This window comes from Amia ocellicauda, chromosome 2 (genome assembly GCF_036373705.1).
Source record: "Amia ocellicauda isolate fAmiCal2 chromosome 2, fAmiCal2.hap1, whole genome shotgun sequence".
In the NCBI taxonomy this organism is placed as follows: domain Eukaryota; kingdom Metazoa; phylum Chordata; class Actinopteri; order Amiiformes; family Amiidae; genus Amia; species Amia ocellicauda.
Window position 1 is genome coordinate 5,117,766 of NC_089851.1, and position 18,215 is coordinate 5,135,980.

Genomic DNA, 18,215 nt, shown 5'->3' on the forward strand with positions numbered 1-18,215 from the left:
AGATCCTTTAAGTCCTGTAAGTTGCAAGGTGGGGCCTCCATGGATCGGACTTGTTTGTCCAGCACATCCCACAGATGCTCGATTGGATTGAGATCTGGTGAATTTGGAGGCCAAGTCAACACCAACTCCATTGCTCCGTGGTCCAGTTCTGATGCTCACGTGCCCATTGTAGGCGCTTTTGGCAGTGGACAGGGGTCAGCATGGGCACCCTGACTGGTCTGCGGCTACGCAGCCCCATACGCAACAAACTGCGATGCACTGTGTGTTCTGACACCTTTCTATCAGAACCAGCATTCACTTTTTTAGCAATTTGAGCTACAGTAGCTCGTCTGTTGGATCGGACCACACGGGGCAGCCTTTGCTCTCCACGTGCATCAGTGAGCCTTGGCCACCATGACCCTGTCGCCGGTTCACCACTTTTCCTTCCTTGGACCACTTTTGATAGGTACTGACCACTGCAGACCGGGGACACCCCACAAGAGCTGCAGTTTTGGAGATGCTCTGACCCAGTCGTCTAGCCGTCACAATTTGGCCCTTGACAAAGTCACTCAGATCCTTACGCTTGCCCATTTTTCCTGCTTCTAACACATCAGCTTTGAGGACAAAATGTTCACTTGCTGCCTAATATATCCCACCCACTGACAGGTGCCATGATAACGAGATTATCAGTGTTATTCACTTCACCTGTCAGTGGTCATAATGTTATGGCTGATCGGTGTAGTCATGTATAGGAGCTGTATTATGTGTTTTGTTTTGTATCCAGCCGATGATTGTGAAGTTTTTGACATCCTTGAGGATGAGAGATCGACTGTGCAGTGTGGTATTATAATATCATACTAAATATCTCGAATTTCATCCAGCGGTGTGTTACTTCCCGTCATGTACAGATGTAACTCGGCTGTTGTTGACAGCCACAATGACCTTGAGATGAGGGATAATTCTAAATGACTGCAGGAAACGTCTGGTAAAGTAAAATTTTTCTCATAACGGATCGCCTCCTTGAGCTAAGTGTGACAGTTGACTACTAATCTCTAAAAAGGCCGCATCTTGAAACAAACACATTGTGTTTTGTAAATCACCGTGCCTTTAGTCTGATGTACAGTGGGGGAAAAAAGTATTTGATCCCCTGCTGATTTTGTACGTTTGCCCACTGACAAAGAAATGATCAGTCTATAATTTTAATGGTAGGTGTATTTTAACAGTGAGAGACAGAATAACAACAAAAAAATCCAGAAAAACGCATTTCAAAAAAAGTTATAAATTGATTTGCATGTTAATGAGGGAAATAAGTATTTGACCCCTTCGACTTAGTACTTGGTGGCAAAACCCTTGTTGGCAATCACAGAGGTCAGACGTTTCTTGTAGTTGGCCACCAGGTTTGCACACATCTCAGGAGGGATTTTGTCCCACTCCTCTTTGCAGATCCTCTCCAAGTCATTAAGGTTTCGAGGCTGACGTTTGGCAACTCGAACCTTCAGCTCCCTCCACAGATTTTCTATGGGATTAAGGTCTGGAGACTGGCTAGGCCATTCCAGGACCTTAATGTGCTTCTTCTTGAGCCACTCCTTTGTTGCCTTGGCTGTGTGTTTTGGGTCATTGTCATGCTGGAATACCCATCCACGACCCATTTTCAATGCCCTGGCTGAGGGAAGGAGGTTCTCACCCAAGATTTGATGGTACATGGGCCCGTCCATCGTCCCTTTGATGCGGTGCAGTTGTCCTGTCCCCTTAGCAGAAAAACACCCCCAAAGCATAATGTTTCCACCTCCATGTTTGACGGTGGGGATGGTGTTCTTGGGGTCTTTCCTCCTCCTCCAAACACGGCGAGTTGAGTTGATGCCAAAGACCTCGATTTTGGTCTCATCTGACCACAACACTTTCACCCAGTTCTCCTCGGAATCATTCAGATGTTCATTGGCAAACTTCAGACGGGCCTGTACATGTGCTTTCTTGAGCAGGGGGACCTTGCGGGCTCTGCAGGATTTCAGTCCTTCACGGCGTAGTGTGTTACCAATTGTTTTCTTGGTGACTATGGTCCCAGCTGCCTTGAGATCATTAACAAGATCCTCCCGTGTAGTTCTGGGCTGATTCCTCACCGTTCTCATGATCATTGAAACTCCACGAGGTGAGATCTTGCATGGAGCCCCAGACCGAGGGAGACTGACAGTTATTTTGTGTTTCTTCCATTTGCGAATAATCGCACCAACTGTTGTCACCTTCTCACCAAGCTGCTTGGCGATGGTCTTGTAGCCCATTCCAGACTTGTGTAGGTCTACAATCTTCTCCCTGACATCCTTGGACAGCTCTTTGGTCTTGGCCATGGTGGAGAGTTTGGAATCTGATTGATTGATTGCTTCTGTGGACAGGTGTCTTTTATACAGGTAACGAGCTGAGATTAGGAGCACTCCCTTTAAGAGAGTGCTCCTAATCTCAGCTCGTTACCTGTATAAAAGACACCTGGGAGTCAGAAATCTTGCTGATTGATAGGGGATCAAATACTTATTTCCCTCATTAACATGCAAATCAATGTTTAACTTTTTTGAAATGCGTTTTTCTGGATTTTTTTGCTGTTATTCTGTCTCTCACTGTTAAAATACACCTACCATTAAAATGATAGACTGATAATTTCTTTGTTAGTGGGCAAACGTACAAAATCAGCAGGGGATCAAATACTTTTTTCACTCACTGTATGTTACAACGGGCATGTGTTCCTGTCTGTTGTTTTCCTCAATCACAGGAACATGGCATTGAAAGGAGATTCTTCTGGAGAGGATGCAAATGAAAGGTTTAGCATTTTCCTAGGGTTGATTAAATATTAAATCGGGCAGATTTGTGTATCACACTTCGGCGGCATGAACTGTGAAAAACGAGTACTTTTAAAAATCCAATTTGAATAAAAAGAAAATGGAATTAAAATTTGTCACGGGTGAGTGAGTCCTGTAAATCTGATATCTGAATTCTAATCATGGCTTAATCTCCGCACCGGATCACTCTTGTGAGACAGTAATTAAAGCTGAATCTTAACATTTAATATGGAAAATCATAGCTTAATTTTTGTCTGTTTGAATAAAGTGTAACATGTTTCTGGTCTTGGCTAGTGTGGCATTGAAATGGTGCGTTTCACTCTGGGCTTTTACACATGTCACGTTTGAGTAATTGAGGAAAAAAAGTTTTGCAATTACAGGAAGTAATGATGCCAACAATTGTCTAACATTGTTGTTCTGTCATTTTGCTTTTGGAAATACTTATTATGATTATTTTGTCCACTGGTCACAGATTTGCTTCATACTTCTCCATAGTAATTGTTTATTTATTTATCTTTCACTAACAGGGAATCCAAGAATAGGCAATTGCAAGAAAACCCCAAAAAGCATTTGAATTCAAACCAAGCCCATCTCATATTGTGTACCAGTAACAGATTGGCCCACTTTAATGTACAGAGGGGTGACAAATTAAAGGAAAAACCAACAGAAAGTGTCTCAGTAAGGTGTTGGGCACCATGAGCCCCAGAACAGCTTCAATGCTCTTGGCACAGATTGTACGAGTCTCTGGACTCTACTGGAGGGATGAACTCCATTCTTCCAAAAGATATTCCCTCATTTGGTATTTTGATGATGGTGGTGGAGAGCGCTGTCTAACACGTCGGTCCACAATCTCCCATAGGTGTTCAATCTAGTGACTGCAAAGGCCATAGCATATGAGTCACATAATTTTCATACTCATCACACCATTGAGTGAGCCCTCGTGCCCTGTGGATGGGACATTGTCATCCTGGAAGAGACCACTCCCATCAGCATAGAAATGTGTCACCATAGGATAAAGGTGATCACTCAGAATAACTTTGTCATGATTTGCAGTGACCCTTCCCTCTAAGGGGACGAGTGGATACAAACCATGCCAGGAAAATGCCCCCCACAGCATAACAGAGCCTCCGGACCCCCTCACTGTAGGGGTCCAGCAGTCAGGCCTGTCCTGTTCTCTTGGTATGCCACACAGGCACTCGCCCACTTGTCCAGAACACGAGCCAGTTGAGCGACTGCGTGACTGAAGCTCCTGCCATTCGTGCCCCAATAATGACCCCTCTTTCAAAGTCACTTGCCATCTTGATCCAAAATCGAGGTCAACTGGGCTGCTCTGCATTTGTATACATGCCACAGACCATGATAGGATGTTAATTGCTTAATTGTATCATGCAGTACACCTGTTTGGAGGCATCTGCATTCGTTATGTTCCTCCACTCATTTATTCAGGTTTTTCCTTTAATTTGTCACTCATCAGGTTTATACAAGGCAGCCAATCAGGTAAAGCAGCTATATGACAAAGTACTGGGTATCCTTTCTTGCATCTGTAGCTTGCATTTCCTCTCTCATTTCACTCCAGAAGCTGTTGAGTTCAGTATGCACAGCTGTTGTAAATGTTGGTGTGCGGCAAGGCGCGAGACATTATGATTTCAGATGCATCGATTTGTACTCCTGTGTGTGTGTGTTTGCGAACCTCAAGTTCGTTGTGCGACCAAGTCATAAATAGTTTATGGGGACGTTTATTCACTCCAATGTAACGGACCGACCCTCCCATCCCGCCGTGATATATATCAGTCTTTTGACTAATCCAAATAAACACTTCTCAAGACGACTGTGGGAAACCAGCCCGTGTCACCGTGATGGATTCTTCCCGTGGGCTTCCGGCGATTATTGCGCTTTCGGATGCCCCGCTTTGACAGTTTCCTTAACGAGATAGCCGGGGAAGGAGAACAATAACAGATTACCGAAAAGAGGCTGAGGGTGTATTGCCTCCATCCTGTTTTAGGCTGATCTTATTTCCTGTCTGCCTAAACCAACCTGTCAATCAACAACAAGACCAGGGCTGCTCTCAAAACTTAAAGGAGGGAATCGAGCACATCTGCAGGCTTGTTCCTGGAAATGTGCTCGATTCCCTCCTTTAACCTCTCCTTCTCCTCCGTGTTTTCAGCTCCAGCAAAAACTTTTTTAATGGCGTCTAATGCACAAGAGACATGGATGCATCTGTAGTGTCTTTCACTGGTAAATTTACCTCCACAATGTCAACAATTCATACAAATTCCACAGACATGCAAACTGCAAGGTTACAGGTTCTTTATAATCTTGGAGATGCGCAATTACAGATGTTACAGATGTTTGTTCTGTGTGCCACGCAGTGTTCGGTAGAAGCATTATTCATTTTTGATGATTCGTACGCGTATACTTGGCTTCTGCACAAACACCAGTTATTTGTCTGGGTTCTTATGTTCTTATCCAAAACACAATAATATGTCTTTTGAGCTGTTTTTTTATATAAGTATGGCTTTAGTTAGAAATAAATTGCCTTAGGTGGTTAAAATGTTTAAACAAAGAAGTCAAAATTACCTGCAACATGTTCCTATTCTCTCTTGATATTTAACACATCGAATACATCTGCTCCTATTTAGCAGCTGCCTAGCTCTGTGGGGCTCTTGTGTTTATGCTGTACGTAACAGTGGCACTGTGTCAATTCAAACACATTCAAATGAAAACACATTATCAGATACTTTTGTGTTACACAGATCCTGTACTTGAAATTCATGAGATTCCTTTTTTTTTCCTCACCATCAGCAGTGTCAATTTGCTTACATTATTTAATTAATTCCTGGACCCACGCAGTGGAAAGAATCTCTCTCTCACTCTCTTTTTTGAAATGTTATTCATGAGCCCACTGATATCCCACCGTTTTTTCAATCTATTAAACTCGATCTGTGAGGCTGCTGGGAGCATTACTCCGCCAGCCCGAAGTCCAACACAGTATTGTATCATCCGCATGTACAGATATTAAAACCTGTCCGTATAAATCCTTCTCGTATCATTCACTAAGATGTGAAATAACGAGAAGAGGAGAATAAATCCTCGCGTAACCCTCTCTTGCCGATCGTGCCAGGGCCGCAGCTGCCTCGTCTCTCGGTCTTGGGTGTTGGCGGTATTTTTAGTACGTATCTTGACTCCGGCGCTGCTGGCTGTGTTCTCCGAGGGCCATACGTATGAGAAGGAACAGTCCCAGAGCCAGGAGATGACACCAGCAACCCCCCCAGTCCTACTACCAGCTGCGTGCGCCCTGTCTTTTTCAGTGGAGCACAGCTATTTCAGAGAAGTCACATTCGTTCAAAACAGGGTCATACGGAAGGAGGAGTTTTGGAAAACGGTTTCAAATCGTTTTGGATTTAAGAAGAGACTTTAAAGTACGTTGCACGGTCACTTCTGCTTTGTTTGGAAAGATAATACCAGGAGGGTGATGGGACACATCCTCTGAAATTACAGTCAAACCCTAGTCATACGTGGACATGAAATCGGGTCACTGAAGCGTCGCCTACAACAAGCCCAGGCCAGGAATTGCGAGAAGAACAATATTTGTTTGGATTAAGAAATCTGTGACTTTAAAAAGAAGTGTTGGGTGTCATTTTATATTCTATATTAATGCATATGAGTGTTAGAAGAACAAAACAGTTTTGGAAATGAATTAATAGCAAATCCCCTGGCCTCCTGCATCAGATCATCTCACTCTCTATAGGAAATGGAATTAGTATTTCACTTCCACATTATTCGGGAATTTGAATAATTTATATTCAGTGTTGCACATCAAGCCAGACAAAAAAAAAAATGAATATGCTCATTAAGATGGCGAAGGATACCACTGCAAAACTCATGTTTTCCAATTATCCCCTCCGAACGCCCCCCCGGCCTCCTGCAGATCTCTCGCACGGCGTCTCGGGACAGTGGGATTAATACGCAGGAGGAACTCCACCCCAATCCAGCTCAGAAATTCCCGAAAAGTGCTGGAAAAATACTGGCTGGTCCTCGCCTCGTGGAATAGGGCTGAAAACCGCGCAGCGCTAGAGAAAGCTTATCTGTGACATGAGGTGAGGGGGGGAGTTGAGATTAAAATAGGCCTGGGGACATAGTGTTGAAGCAGTGGAAATGTGGATAAAATTGCTTTAATCTAATGAGGCATTATTTGAACTACTTTAGTCTAAAAGGAAGTGGTAATGGGCAGCAGTGAGAAGATTGTATTCGGGGAGGTGAGAGTAAAACCTGACAGAGAATGTAAATAGTTATGTGGAAGTCTTCATTGTTTTCCCTCCTTAAAGATAAAGATAGTGTGTGTGTGTGTGTGTCCGTATGTGTATAATACTAAATGTATTCAGTGTCTTACATAAAACAATGAACATTTTTCATCACATAGTTTATTTTTTATGGGTACCAATAAATCACAGAGCCTATGTATTATATGATTTTTTGTGACTATAGTAACACCATTATATTTTAAGGAACCAGATTGATGGGTGTCAACTGAGATAAAGCAGCAATAAAACACACGTTACTGTTGTTACAGTTTCTGTTTTAAATGGATAGGAAATGTTATCATACAAAAATGGTTATAATAATCGTTTAGCCAAATAAAACATAATACCCATAATGCACTCTGACAGCCACATTATTGATCTATATCTGAAGCTCTCGGCTTTTAGATTTACACAATCATCATTTTTTTGTCTTAAAAGTTGCAGAATACTCTTTATCATTGTTGTCAACTGTGTTATACATATTCCCAGACTATCATGTCCATCAAAATAGTGATTTTTAGTGATTTATTTGTAATTTAAGTCATGACTGCTTTTAGCTGAGAACCTGTAGATCTTCCAGAAATATTGTAATATCCATTACATACAGGCTAGTAGATACTGGTATCATACAAACTTACAATCCTGGGATATTGTAATACTGAATAATGAATGGCCTCAACATGACCCAGTGCATTGTTGCAGTTAATGCAGCCAGTGTACTCAATGTTCAGGATATCGTTACACAGAAACGCGAGAATATCATCTAATTCGTTTAAGCGATAATTGTGATAATTGTGCAGTTGTGTGGTGATAATTGAGTGAAGTTATTTCTCTCTCTTAATTAAAACATACATACTGAAACAAAACCGTTGTAAGAAGTCAATTTTATACATACAAAAATACATGTATTATTAATTTTATTTAACTGTGCTTTCTTAATAGTGGTTCTTGTCGTTTGTCTAGAATACTAAGCATAACTGTCGGGACGCTTTTGTCTTTCCCGTCGATGGGGGCTTGTGTAAACACTGCTATATTTGGCTGGATTTATTAACACTTTGAAAGATGGGGGATGATCTAGAAATAATTATCTCAAAATCACGTCTCTGAAGATAAAAACACCAGTTGGATATTAATTTACTGGTGAAATATCCCCGCACTTGCTATGCTAATAAGATTGTAAACCACTGTTTCTTTGTGCTAGAAGGGTTCAAGGAGCCAATTATAGTAAACAAATAAAACAAACACACTTTGAGTAAGGCTGTGATCAATATTAGTTAATAGTTTAAACACAATTAATGAAAATAGGCCAAATTATTGCTTATCAGTCTCATTATTCGGCTAATTAAAAACTAAATTGAGATTGACATTCCCGTGTTTATTATAGCTTGTGTCAGGAATGTGTGAGGAGATGTGAGCATGCACGGACAACACCACTATAATTTAAAATATCTGAAATCATTCCCCTGTGTGTATGCATATGGGCTCGTATGATGCTATTCTGTAAATAAAAGTGAGGAATAATGACTTCAGACGAGCAAGCGTTGAGCACTTATCACGACGCTTGTTACACAGAATTAGAGCCGACACCCTTTTAACCAATTTGTCCAGATGGTGACACAACAGGAAATAAGTGAAAATGAATCCCAATCCTGAAATTAATTCCCATTTTATGAGACCCAGCGAGACCTTTTTAGCGAAACAGGCAATTAGATGTGTAGGCAGTGCGCTGAGGTTGTGTTTCAATTATCATTTCCAGCGCCCTACCAAACTCTTTAAGTGGAATGGCAGCTGGTAATGAGAGAGAATTGCACGGTGACATTCAACTCGCTGCCGCCTTGAAATGTGCATGTATCCAAATAGGAAGCAGCGGACCTTTTGGTTGTGTGTGTAAATTGACAAAGCCAGGGACATGGTTCTCTAATCGAGACTGAAGAGGAACGTGGCACAGAACTAGCATCAGGACAGGACGAAAATGCGCACAGAATAAGATGAAAGAAATGGAATGGAATTCCGCATGCATAATTCATGCAATAATTCATACAATAATTATTTATTGTATGGTTCACTTGTGCGCTGTGTTCAGAAGCTGTCAACGTATTAACATCCTGAACAATGATTCATAAAATTGAGTTGACACTTGACATTGTTGACAAAATAACACAGGCACAGTTTCCAGTGAATGGTAGCAGAGACAGATGGCAGCATCACGTTTTTACACCCCTCTATGATACCTAAAGTACTCACTATTTATTGATTTATTTTTCTCAGTCTTTTTAGTTATTTATTGAGCCCTCTCCTTTGGGAATATAGGAGCTAATTCATTCGTGCAACACTGACAATGCCATGAAAACAAAGTGCAATGTGCCATTTTATGTGATGAGTCAACTTCAACTAATTTGTGAGACAATAGCAAAATGCACATTGTTTCCTGCAATATACTATGGTGACAAAAATGAAAAAGAAAAAAAAATAGACATTATTATTATTATTATTATTATTATTATTATTATTATTACTATTATTATTATTATTATTATCACAGTATCAAGCAACTACTAATGTTGCCATGCAGAATCCTCATCTTTTGTCCCGTTTGAAACTGCTTTTGTATCTGCTTGTGAAAGAATCCAGTGAATTACCTTTTTGAAGTTTTGAAAGCAAAAAAAAAAAGTCTTAAGCGGCTAGGTGTGTCATAAACAGAGCGCTCTGCGACTGAGAGTTTTAACTGAACGACGTATGAAGCTCTGCTTGGGGAATTGTAACTAACTGTCATAAGTCAGGATCCTGATTTTGCATGCAGGCACTGAAGTAAAACCTGCAAGGGGACTTCTAAAAGGTTGAAATGACAGTATATGGCATCATTCTAACAACAATTCAATTTCATCTGCAGTGTAATGCCCATTCAGTCAATTTATTCTGCTTCCCCTTCAGACCTTTTGAGTGTGGCTCCAACGTCTCCTTCCCCCATCTCCTTGTCTGCCTCCCGGATGATCATGCTGGATGAAAGTGGCATTTCAGATTTCGTAAACCACCCTCCGCTTTCTCCAGATTTGGCCCCGAGCATTTATTGTCTTTTCTGAAATCTGAAATTCCACCTTCGGTTAAGGTTACAGCCCCCTGCTGTCGCTGAGCATCTGATTCGAGGGAACACTTGCAGTGTGCCATCATACATTTCTTTTGGTTCAAGGAACTTGATGTGAGAACAGCGTTTGATTTGTTTATTTATTTTTCAGCTAAACAGTTACGGTCTACCTGGAAAACAATCCATAGATAAAAAGCTGTGCAGAATACTGTGGCTTGGTTGATTGAGTTTTGCCAACACGGAGTTCGATTTATCATTGTAGTCATTGTACTTTATATTTAAAACATTTTCAGCAATGGATTCCATTCTGTTTGCAACTGAATTCACTCAGTACCTTTTAATATTGTGCGGTATAAATAGGCCAGATTTAGCTTTTTCGTTTCTCAAGGGAATACCATTGTTACTTTCTTAAAACTGAGGATAAACAGTTCAGTTTTAAATAAACGCAAGTTAAACAGAATAGACCAATCTCTGGGAATATACGTTTTTGCATGAAATATGTGCTGGTTTGTGTGTAAGCCTTCGCAGGCAGCATGAATATTTTATGTATGCAAATGAAGAACAACTGAATCAGTCACGTTCTATGGCATTCCAGATGGAAGAGCTATAGTCCCACATTATTAAAACGGAGGAAAAAAATAGGATGTTCTTTAACCGAAGGCTTAATTTAAATTCTCACTGAGAGGGTGTGCTTCCTTGTGTACCGTATGCTTGAGAACTGGATTAAAAGTAATTATCTGAGTTGGCCTGAGAGATATTTGCGCTCCGCGGTGTTGTGAGAAGAGAGGCGGATGGCGTGTGACAGGATGTCAACTGGCAGGACTGCACATGCCAAGTCACCCGTGCTAAGAGAGTGGCAGCTATTTCGAGGGCCTCTGTCATGTGCTTGTCACCTTCTTCCACATGGCAGTGTCTGCTCTGAGCCATGGGCGTACAGTGCCAGTTTAGCGGAGAGGCGCCTTTGCCGTTCGTTGAGAGTATCTTTCCTCACACTTAATACCCGAACGATGGAACTTCTTTCTAGATACACTGAACATGGTGGCAAGGAAGCCACTTAACACGACTCTGAAACTCCAGTTTTGTTTTGCTTTGCTCCTGGAGTCCGACGCACTCTCTCTGCTTGGGGTTGCTTCGCTCCTCCTCTCTACGGGCATCATTTCATCACACAGGATTCACATTATGAACTCAGTCAATTAATTCGAACTGTATATGTGCATAACCGTATTCACACGTGGAAGACAAGCCTGGAAATCAAAACAGATATTGATTCAGGTTGTTTGAACTGGCATTCGGTCTACAAAGCAATAAATCAATACATTAAAATAAATGAAAAAACATCAGTCTACGTACTGCACTTCACTTTATCTTCTCATGGCTGTGAACAGAGAGTTTACCCTCTATTACACTGTTATAAAATACTGTATTCTGTTACGATGCTGCTCAATTAAAACAGATTCGTTTTATGTTAAAAACAGAACAATATACGAAATGTAGGGCATTTAAAATTGTAATCAACATTATTACAGTGTCTTGGCATAATAGCTGTATATTCAAAACCAAAATGATAAAGAAATTAAGAATCCAGCTTGGAAAGACATCACTAGGCAAAGCTGCTAAAATGTCTTGGTACTGCAATGTCTGATCTGTACTACTACTATTACTACTACCGCTACTACTACTACTTAGTATGAATTTATTTACTACTAGCAAACTTTACGATACGTAGTAGTGACATCCATACGAGTTGTAGTCATAACTAATAATTAATATATTTTTAGTTACACATTAATACAAGAATAGACTATTATTTTTATTATCGGTACTTTAGTAAAGTACCGATACGTTGCGATCAATAGGGCGTCAGGTGTGCCACAGGGCTGTGTTTGTGGCAGATTCCTCTGGCAGCCAAAGAGTTAAATGTAGCAGCCATTCCTATGTTTTCTGCAGATAGAGATGTAATAACATAACTCACGTACTAAATAAATACATTGGTGGGGGTAAACATATACTACAAATATAAATATCATGAACCCCTTGGTAAAGAATTTAGAAGTTAATTTCACAGGCACTGGCTTCAGGAGGGGTGCTTTTATTTATTTTCCTTTTGATGGCACAACTCCTTCAGTTCTCCTCTGCCTCTTTGTAGTGTTTCCCATAATTTGAATTGATTTTCCCCCCCTTTTCTTATTGCTGCCGTCAGTGATGGACATTCAAAGAATGAAAGCAAAGCGACAAATCAATTATGGAAAACATCTCCCGGACCCGTTTCATTCGTATCGGCGCCCCGGGGCTACAGCGGCCACCGCGACTCTTTCTGATGGTGTCATGCGAATGGTAATTCCAGCGGGGCTGGATGTGTTATGATAATGCCCTTTAGAAGGACCAGAAGAAAGATTCCTTGGTAATTTCACTTTGGTAGCATGCATCTGATAGAGCTACCTCCTCTGTACGGCGCACTGCAATCACAAGGGCGTGTTGCATGATTGTGGGCGCACTAAGATGAGGCCAGGTACGGTTCGGCGCTGAAGAGGTTTTTCCCGATGCCTGGAATTTCAATTACACACCGCACTTTGTTATCCCATCAGAGGCGTTTATAGTTGGCTGCTCAGATTAATTACAGCTGGTGGCTGGTGGTGGTGGCAGTGGGAAACGGAATTACTTTGACAAGGGGTATTTAGGGGAAGCCCACAGCCATTTAAGCTATAATCAAAGTTGAAACCCACGCTGTACAGTTATTTTTTAAAGCAAACAATTATTCTTTTAAAATTAACATTAGTTTTAAAGCTAGAAATGGCTGGATTTCCTCAGAAGGGTGCTATGGAAATATGTAATTCTGCCTGAAAAGTTTCTCTCTTCAAACCACATAATGATGTAACTTGATGAAAACACGACTTATTGCTGAAAAGAGACGTTCTTGTTGACATCCCAGTCATATTATGACTCCGAAACAAGGCTGTATCACAAAAAGGCTTCGGAAAATAAGAAAGAGATGGACGCCCTGAACAATCGTTGCTGAACACACACGTACTAAAACAAGAACAATTTCTATTAAATGACTTTTCAGATGTACCCAACTCTTAGTGATATTTGCATTTTTAAAACAGACATTCAGTGGAGATTTTTAAGCAAACTCTCATGTAAATTGTTTAAGGTTCAGGGTAAGGGTTAAATTAGATTTCAATGTATGTGATTAGTTTATACTCCTGTCTACGTTATGTGTTTTTATTCCATGGCATTTGTGTCAGTCTGGACTACAAATAATGCAGTTGTTCTGGGTAAGTGAATTGATGGGGTCGTCTCAGATGGCAATTTTAAAGTTTTGGGGAATGGATTGCACACACAGAACAGTCTACATTACACTGTATTGCAAGGGCCATTTTTGTTGTCACAATTGTGGTGCTTTTCAAAGCGTGCAGGATATAGATTATAATATACAGATTTGTTTCGTTCCCCATCCCTGACCATTTGATATTCAATCAAATTCTCATTTTTCGGAGGTCCAAGCAGTGACAGGACGGCGGTTTCTTGTGGTTAAACGCAATCCCTTGTTTTGTCGGTGATAAACATTCTTAGCTTCTGTGGATGGCAAGAGGTTGGCAGCAAGGTTCTTGTTTTATTGTGCAAGGGGAAAGTATTTCCAGAGAAGCAAGGGGAAGGAGATGAAAGAAAGTCTGCTTTATTGTTTCACAAAAGTCACGGACTCAGTGACTAGACAGCGAGTGAAAGAAAAACGGTTTCTACAGTTATTCTGAAGCAGATGGCAGAATCGAAATGGCCAGAACATAATACTCAGACAGGTTACCTCATCCCTGACCTGCTGCCTTGTGGAATATTTGAGTTTGAAGCCGAAATTAAAAAAATATTTCACATTTCGACATTCTTTTCTTAATAAATTGAATATTGTTTGGGAAATTGTATTTGGACTTTCCAGCACTGCTAATGACCCGTTAACCTAGTTGAACAACAACGCAGAACAATGTGTGTTGTTTAGTTTATCTTGGGTAAGTGTGCAATGTGTGTAATTGAAATCTACTTTAATGGATGTAATGTGGCACCACAACATAACACACACGAAGAGAAAGGAAAGAATTGAGTGTAGGTCTAGTTTATCTGCACAATTGGAGCTGCAGTGGGCCTGGCCAGGTGTTTTCTGATGCTCAAGGATTTCTTGTGATTCGTTGTCTATCGGAGCTTGATGTGATCTGTGTGTGTTATGGGGTCATTTTTCTTTTATTATGTATGTATGTATGTATTTATTGGCAGATGCCCTTAACAGGATGTCTTAGTTTTCACAGCATTACGAAAGTGCTACAAATCAATATAAAATTCAATTCAGCAAGGCGATACAGAGCGGCCGACGGTCACTGACAATAACACTTGCTAACATGTTTTAACTTATATTTGAAATGCTTCATTTTATAGTTCCTGGAACCAGAGTGCTGGCCACCGGAGGCGCCTCCTCAAACACGGACATCTTACAGGTAAATAGACGATGCCAATGACAAAATTATATCACTGTGATTGTTTGGATGTTGGAAGTGAGATTTTCACATGAGCTGGAGGCATCGACTTACCGATCGCCGTTCAATGAATGTATGAATATGAAGTATGCATCTTTCTTGTAAATTACACTTCTGTTACATTTTAGACTTATTTATTTGCTTGTTTGTTAATCTGAATGGATGTGTTTTGTATTTACTAAGATTACCCAGCATATTTCTTTCTCAGATCATTCAGGAAACTTTTTTCTCGCTCTGAAGTTTAGCTAAGGACCATAGTCACACTTTGGATTGATTTCCAAAAACAACAATAGTGAATTTTAAGTCATTTTCCATCTTTACATTGCAGTATTTGCATTAATTGGCTCACAGATTTGTGTTGTACTAGTGGTGCTTTCTTCCAACTACTTCTGTTGGGGTTGACTGATCTGCTGAATTATTAATTAACAGGACATAAACAGCGTATTAATAATGCCAAACACAAGACGAATATTTAACAATGCAATTGCGTTTTTATTTGTTGTGTTTATTGCAGTCATTAAGAAAGAAATAATAAGTTTGAGTAATTTCAGTATGAAAAGAATGAGATACTTAACTTCTTAATTGTAGGTGAAATGTATATGATCTCTCCCACAATAAGGGCAATTAAAAACCAGGAGGATTTCATTAATTAATTGTCTCAGGCGGATGCTACCTGTGCATCGAGCTGGCTGGCTGTCGGCGATGTGATTTGGTTTTCTGTGATCTGTGATCTTTAAGCGGACGTCTGAAAGTGTTTTCCTCCTTATGATGCTCAGGTCCTGGCGGATGTGTTCAACGCCCCGGTGTTCACAATCGACACGGCCAACTCGGCCTGCCTCGGCTGTGCTTACAGGGCCAGACACGGTAAGAACGGGGAGGAAGCGCCTGCAGGTGTGGTGTGACTTTCAGACTTGTGTGACTTTGGCTCATACTTCTTCCAGAGACAGGACTGCTTACCACATTTGTGGAGAATCTTCACCTGTACCACGGCAGGAGGTCATTTATTAATCTGGGCTACCGCTTTGAGATTATAATCATTCAGGATTTCTCTATAGTTCTCTATCTTGGATTGCTTTGCTTTTCAGGACATACATACCAGTTTCTATTTTCTATTCCAGTAATTCTCTCAGTCGGTGGCCATGCCATGTAGGCTATTCATTTTGTGTATTGAAAACAAACAAACAAACCAGAAAAAAACCTGTTCTTCATCAGAGACTTTTGTAATGAATCTATTTCACCTCAATCCACATACTGCTCCTAATTTCAGGGGCCAGTAAGCTATATTTACCACATTTAATATTTAACAACATGCTTAATAAGCACTTCACAAAATGCCGTGACAGCAGTGAAATAAAAAGGATGCACATTAAAGCCTTTGTAAACACGGTCAATAAACAGCTTTAGCCCGTAAATAACACTGTTCTTTTTATTTATAAAGAGAATTAAAATGGCTGTGCCGGGGTATAAAATATTAATGAATATCCACAATATGACACAGGTTCTCCGCTGTAATTTGTTCAAACGTTCAGCCAAGTTGGAAACCTGCTCCGTTGTCTGAACCCCTATTGACTATGCATCACCATGAAAGCGATTTTGAATTAACCCTAGTTGAACTAATAATCACTTCAAACTTAACAGTACATCAGTTATACACAAATTGTAGTGGTATGGCATTACCATGTCAATTTTATATATTCACGTCACATTACTGTCTCGGCTCCTCTTATATTTTAAGAGGTTTTCAGCTGATAACAGACGCCAATTCCCTGTAAGAAGGTGTAGTTAATTAGGTTTATTGCAGTCCATTGTTGAAAAGACGCATCGAACCGCATTGAAATGAAGGACAGACGAGAGGTGACAAGACAACAATTGAAAAATACATTAGAAGAGGAAAAAAAAGAAAAAAGGGTAATTTTGTGGTATTGAATTGGGGTTGGGTGGAAACCTCCCCCACCCGATGGAAAGCCCTCAGAGATGTGTATTGGGTTTTTCTGATACGGCCTGCCTTTGTTCAGCGTTTCCCTTTTTTAATCTATCTGGGGCACTTACTGCTGGGGAACAGCGGATTACAGGAAATAATCTACTTTGCGATGGCGGCTGTGCATGGGCGACACTCGGCCCTGGCTCCTGGGCCTGCGTGACCCAATAAGACCTGGCAGGTTATTTCTCACAATTCGCGGCTTTGCACCTTGTATTCCGTTATTTTTTCATTATTCCGGATTTCAGAACTCAGATGGAGATCTGGAATGTTTGATCAAGTTCCGATATATAAGGAGGCGGAAGCATTAAAAAAAAAAAAAAGAGATACTTCCAAGCTCTTGTGTCTAGTCTGGGAGTGGGGATGAAACGGGCACGTTGACAATACACTTCTCAGATAAAGATCACTTTTTGTCCACCTGGATATTAAGACACGTGCACAAACAAACTGACACACAAGTAATCACCTCCGTATTCATGCGTTGTGGTGCTATATCTATTTATCCCTCTCTCTCTCTGTTTGTCTGGTTATCTAACTATATGTGTCATGTATACTATATGAAAGCTCATTGATAGAAACCTCACCCTCTGTAGTATAAAATGAGATAACTCAAGCGAAGAGCAGATTGAAATTAGTTTTTGCTTTAAAACCAAATGAAAGGGGAAATTATTTGACTCGTCTTCAAACGCTTGTGGAAATTTGAATGTAACGCGTCGCCGGATAGAGTTTTTGGTATCAATTAGTAAAACAGAATAGAGGGTTTTTCATCAATCGTATTTCTTCAATTTGAATCTTTGGAGAACTTTAATTAGTAGCATTTTATTATTCATACCAGTTTTTTTTCCTCCTCTTTCTCCACTCGTAAAAAATTGTAGTTAATGTGTAGCCCAGAGCACTTCTTTCACAACAATCAAAACTTGCATTTTAAGTCCGCTCTGCTGTTCCTCGTGCATAAATCCGGCGTTTTCTTAAACAAAAGAGCAGCGCGGCAGGTTCCTAATGATGCTTAATTACATGTGTTCACCATGACACTTGAAAAATGAATTTTCATCGGCACAAACCAATAATAATAAATTAAATTCAGCTTAACCATAGAACCCTTGCATCTTTTATTTTAATGAGCAATTCCATGTAAGTTTAATTAGACTAATTTAATTTATTATGGCAGTGTTTTCTACTCTTCACTATTTTCAAATACATTTAATTCACAGTGTGGCCATATGTGGTTTCCTTTTCCTTTCCAGTGCATATTTATAGATACCTTTTTCAAAAATAAAAGGCTGCATAGGTTAGTTATCTTTCAAGTCGGAAGCAATGCCCAAGGGGTCACTCTATCAAAGCTGCCATTGGCCCCTGCGCTCGTCACTCAGAACAGGTCCCTTCCCACGTTCTGTTCCATAAAACCTGACATCAGCGCAGGTTCGTCCTCTTTTGCCATTTTGCTGGAATCGAGAACATGAGCGTCCCACTCTGGTGAGTGATGATAGGGGTGCAGTGGTTCTGGACCTCCGCCTCTCCTCGAGCCCCTCC

At 40.6% G+C, this 18,215-nt stretch overlaps 1 protein-coding gene across 1 annotated transcript in view; it reads left to right on the forward strand.

Moving 5' to 3' along the window:
• Nucleotides 1-18,215, forward strand: part of xylb (xylulokinase homolog (H. influenzae)) — an 81,282-nt gene that overhangs the window by 28,357 nt on the left and 34,710 nt on the right. Inside the window, exons 16-17 of the mRNA XM_066716624.1 lie at nucleotides 14,610-14,668; nucleotides 15,484-15,571. Of these exons, the coding sequence (XP_066572721.1) occupies nucleotides 14,610-14,668; nucleotides 15,484-15,571 (147 nt within the window). The remainder of the gene's footprint in view (nucleotides 1-14,609; nucleotides 14,669-15,483; nucleotides 15,572-18,215) is intronic.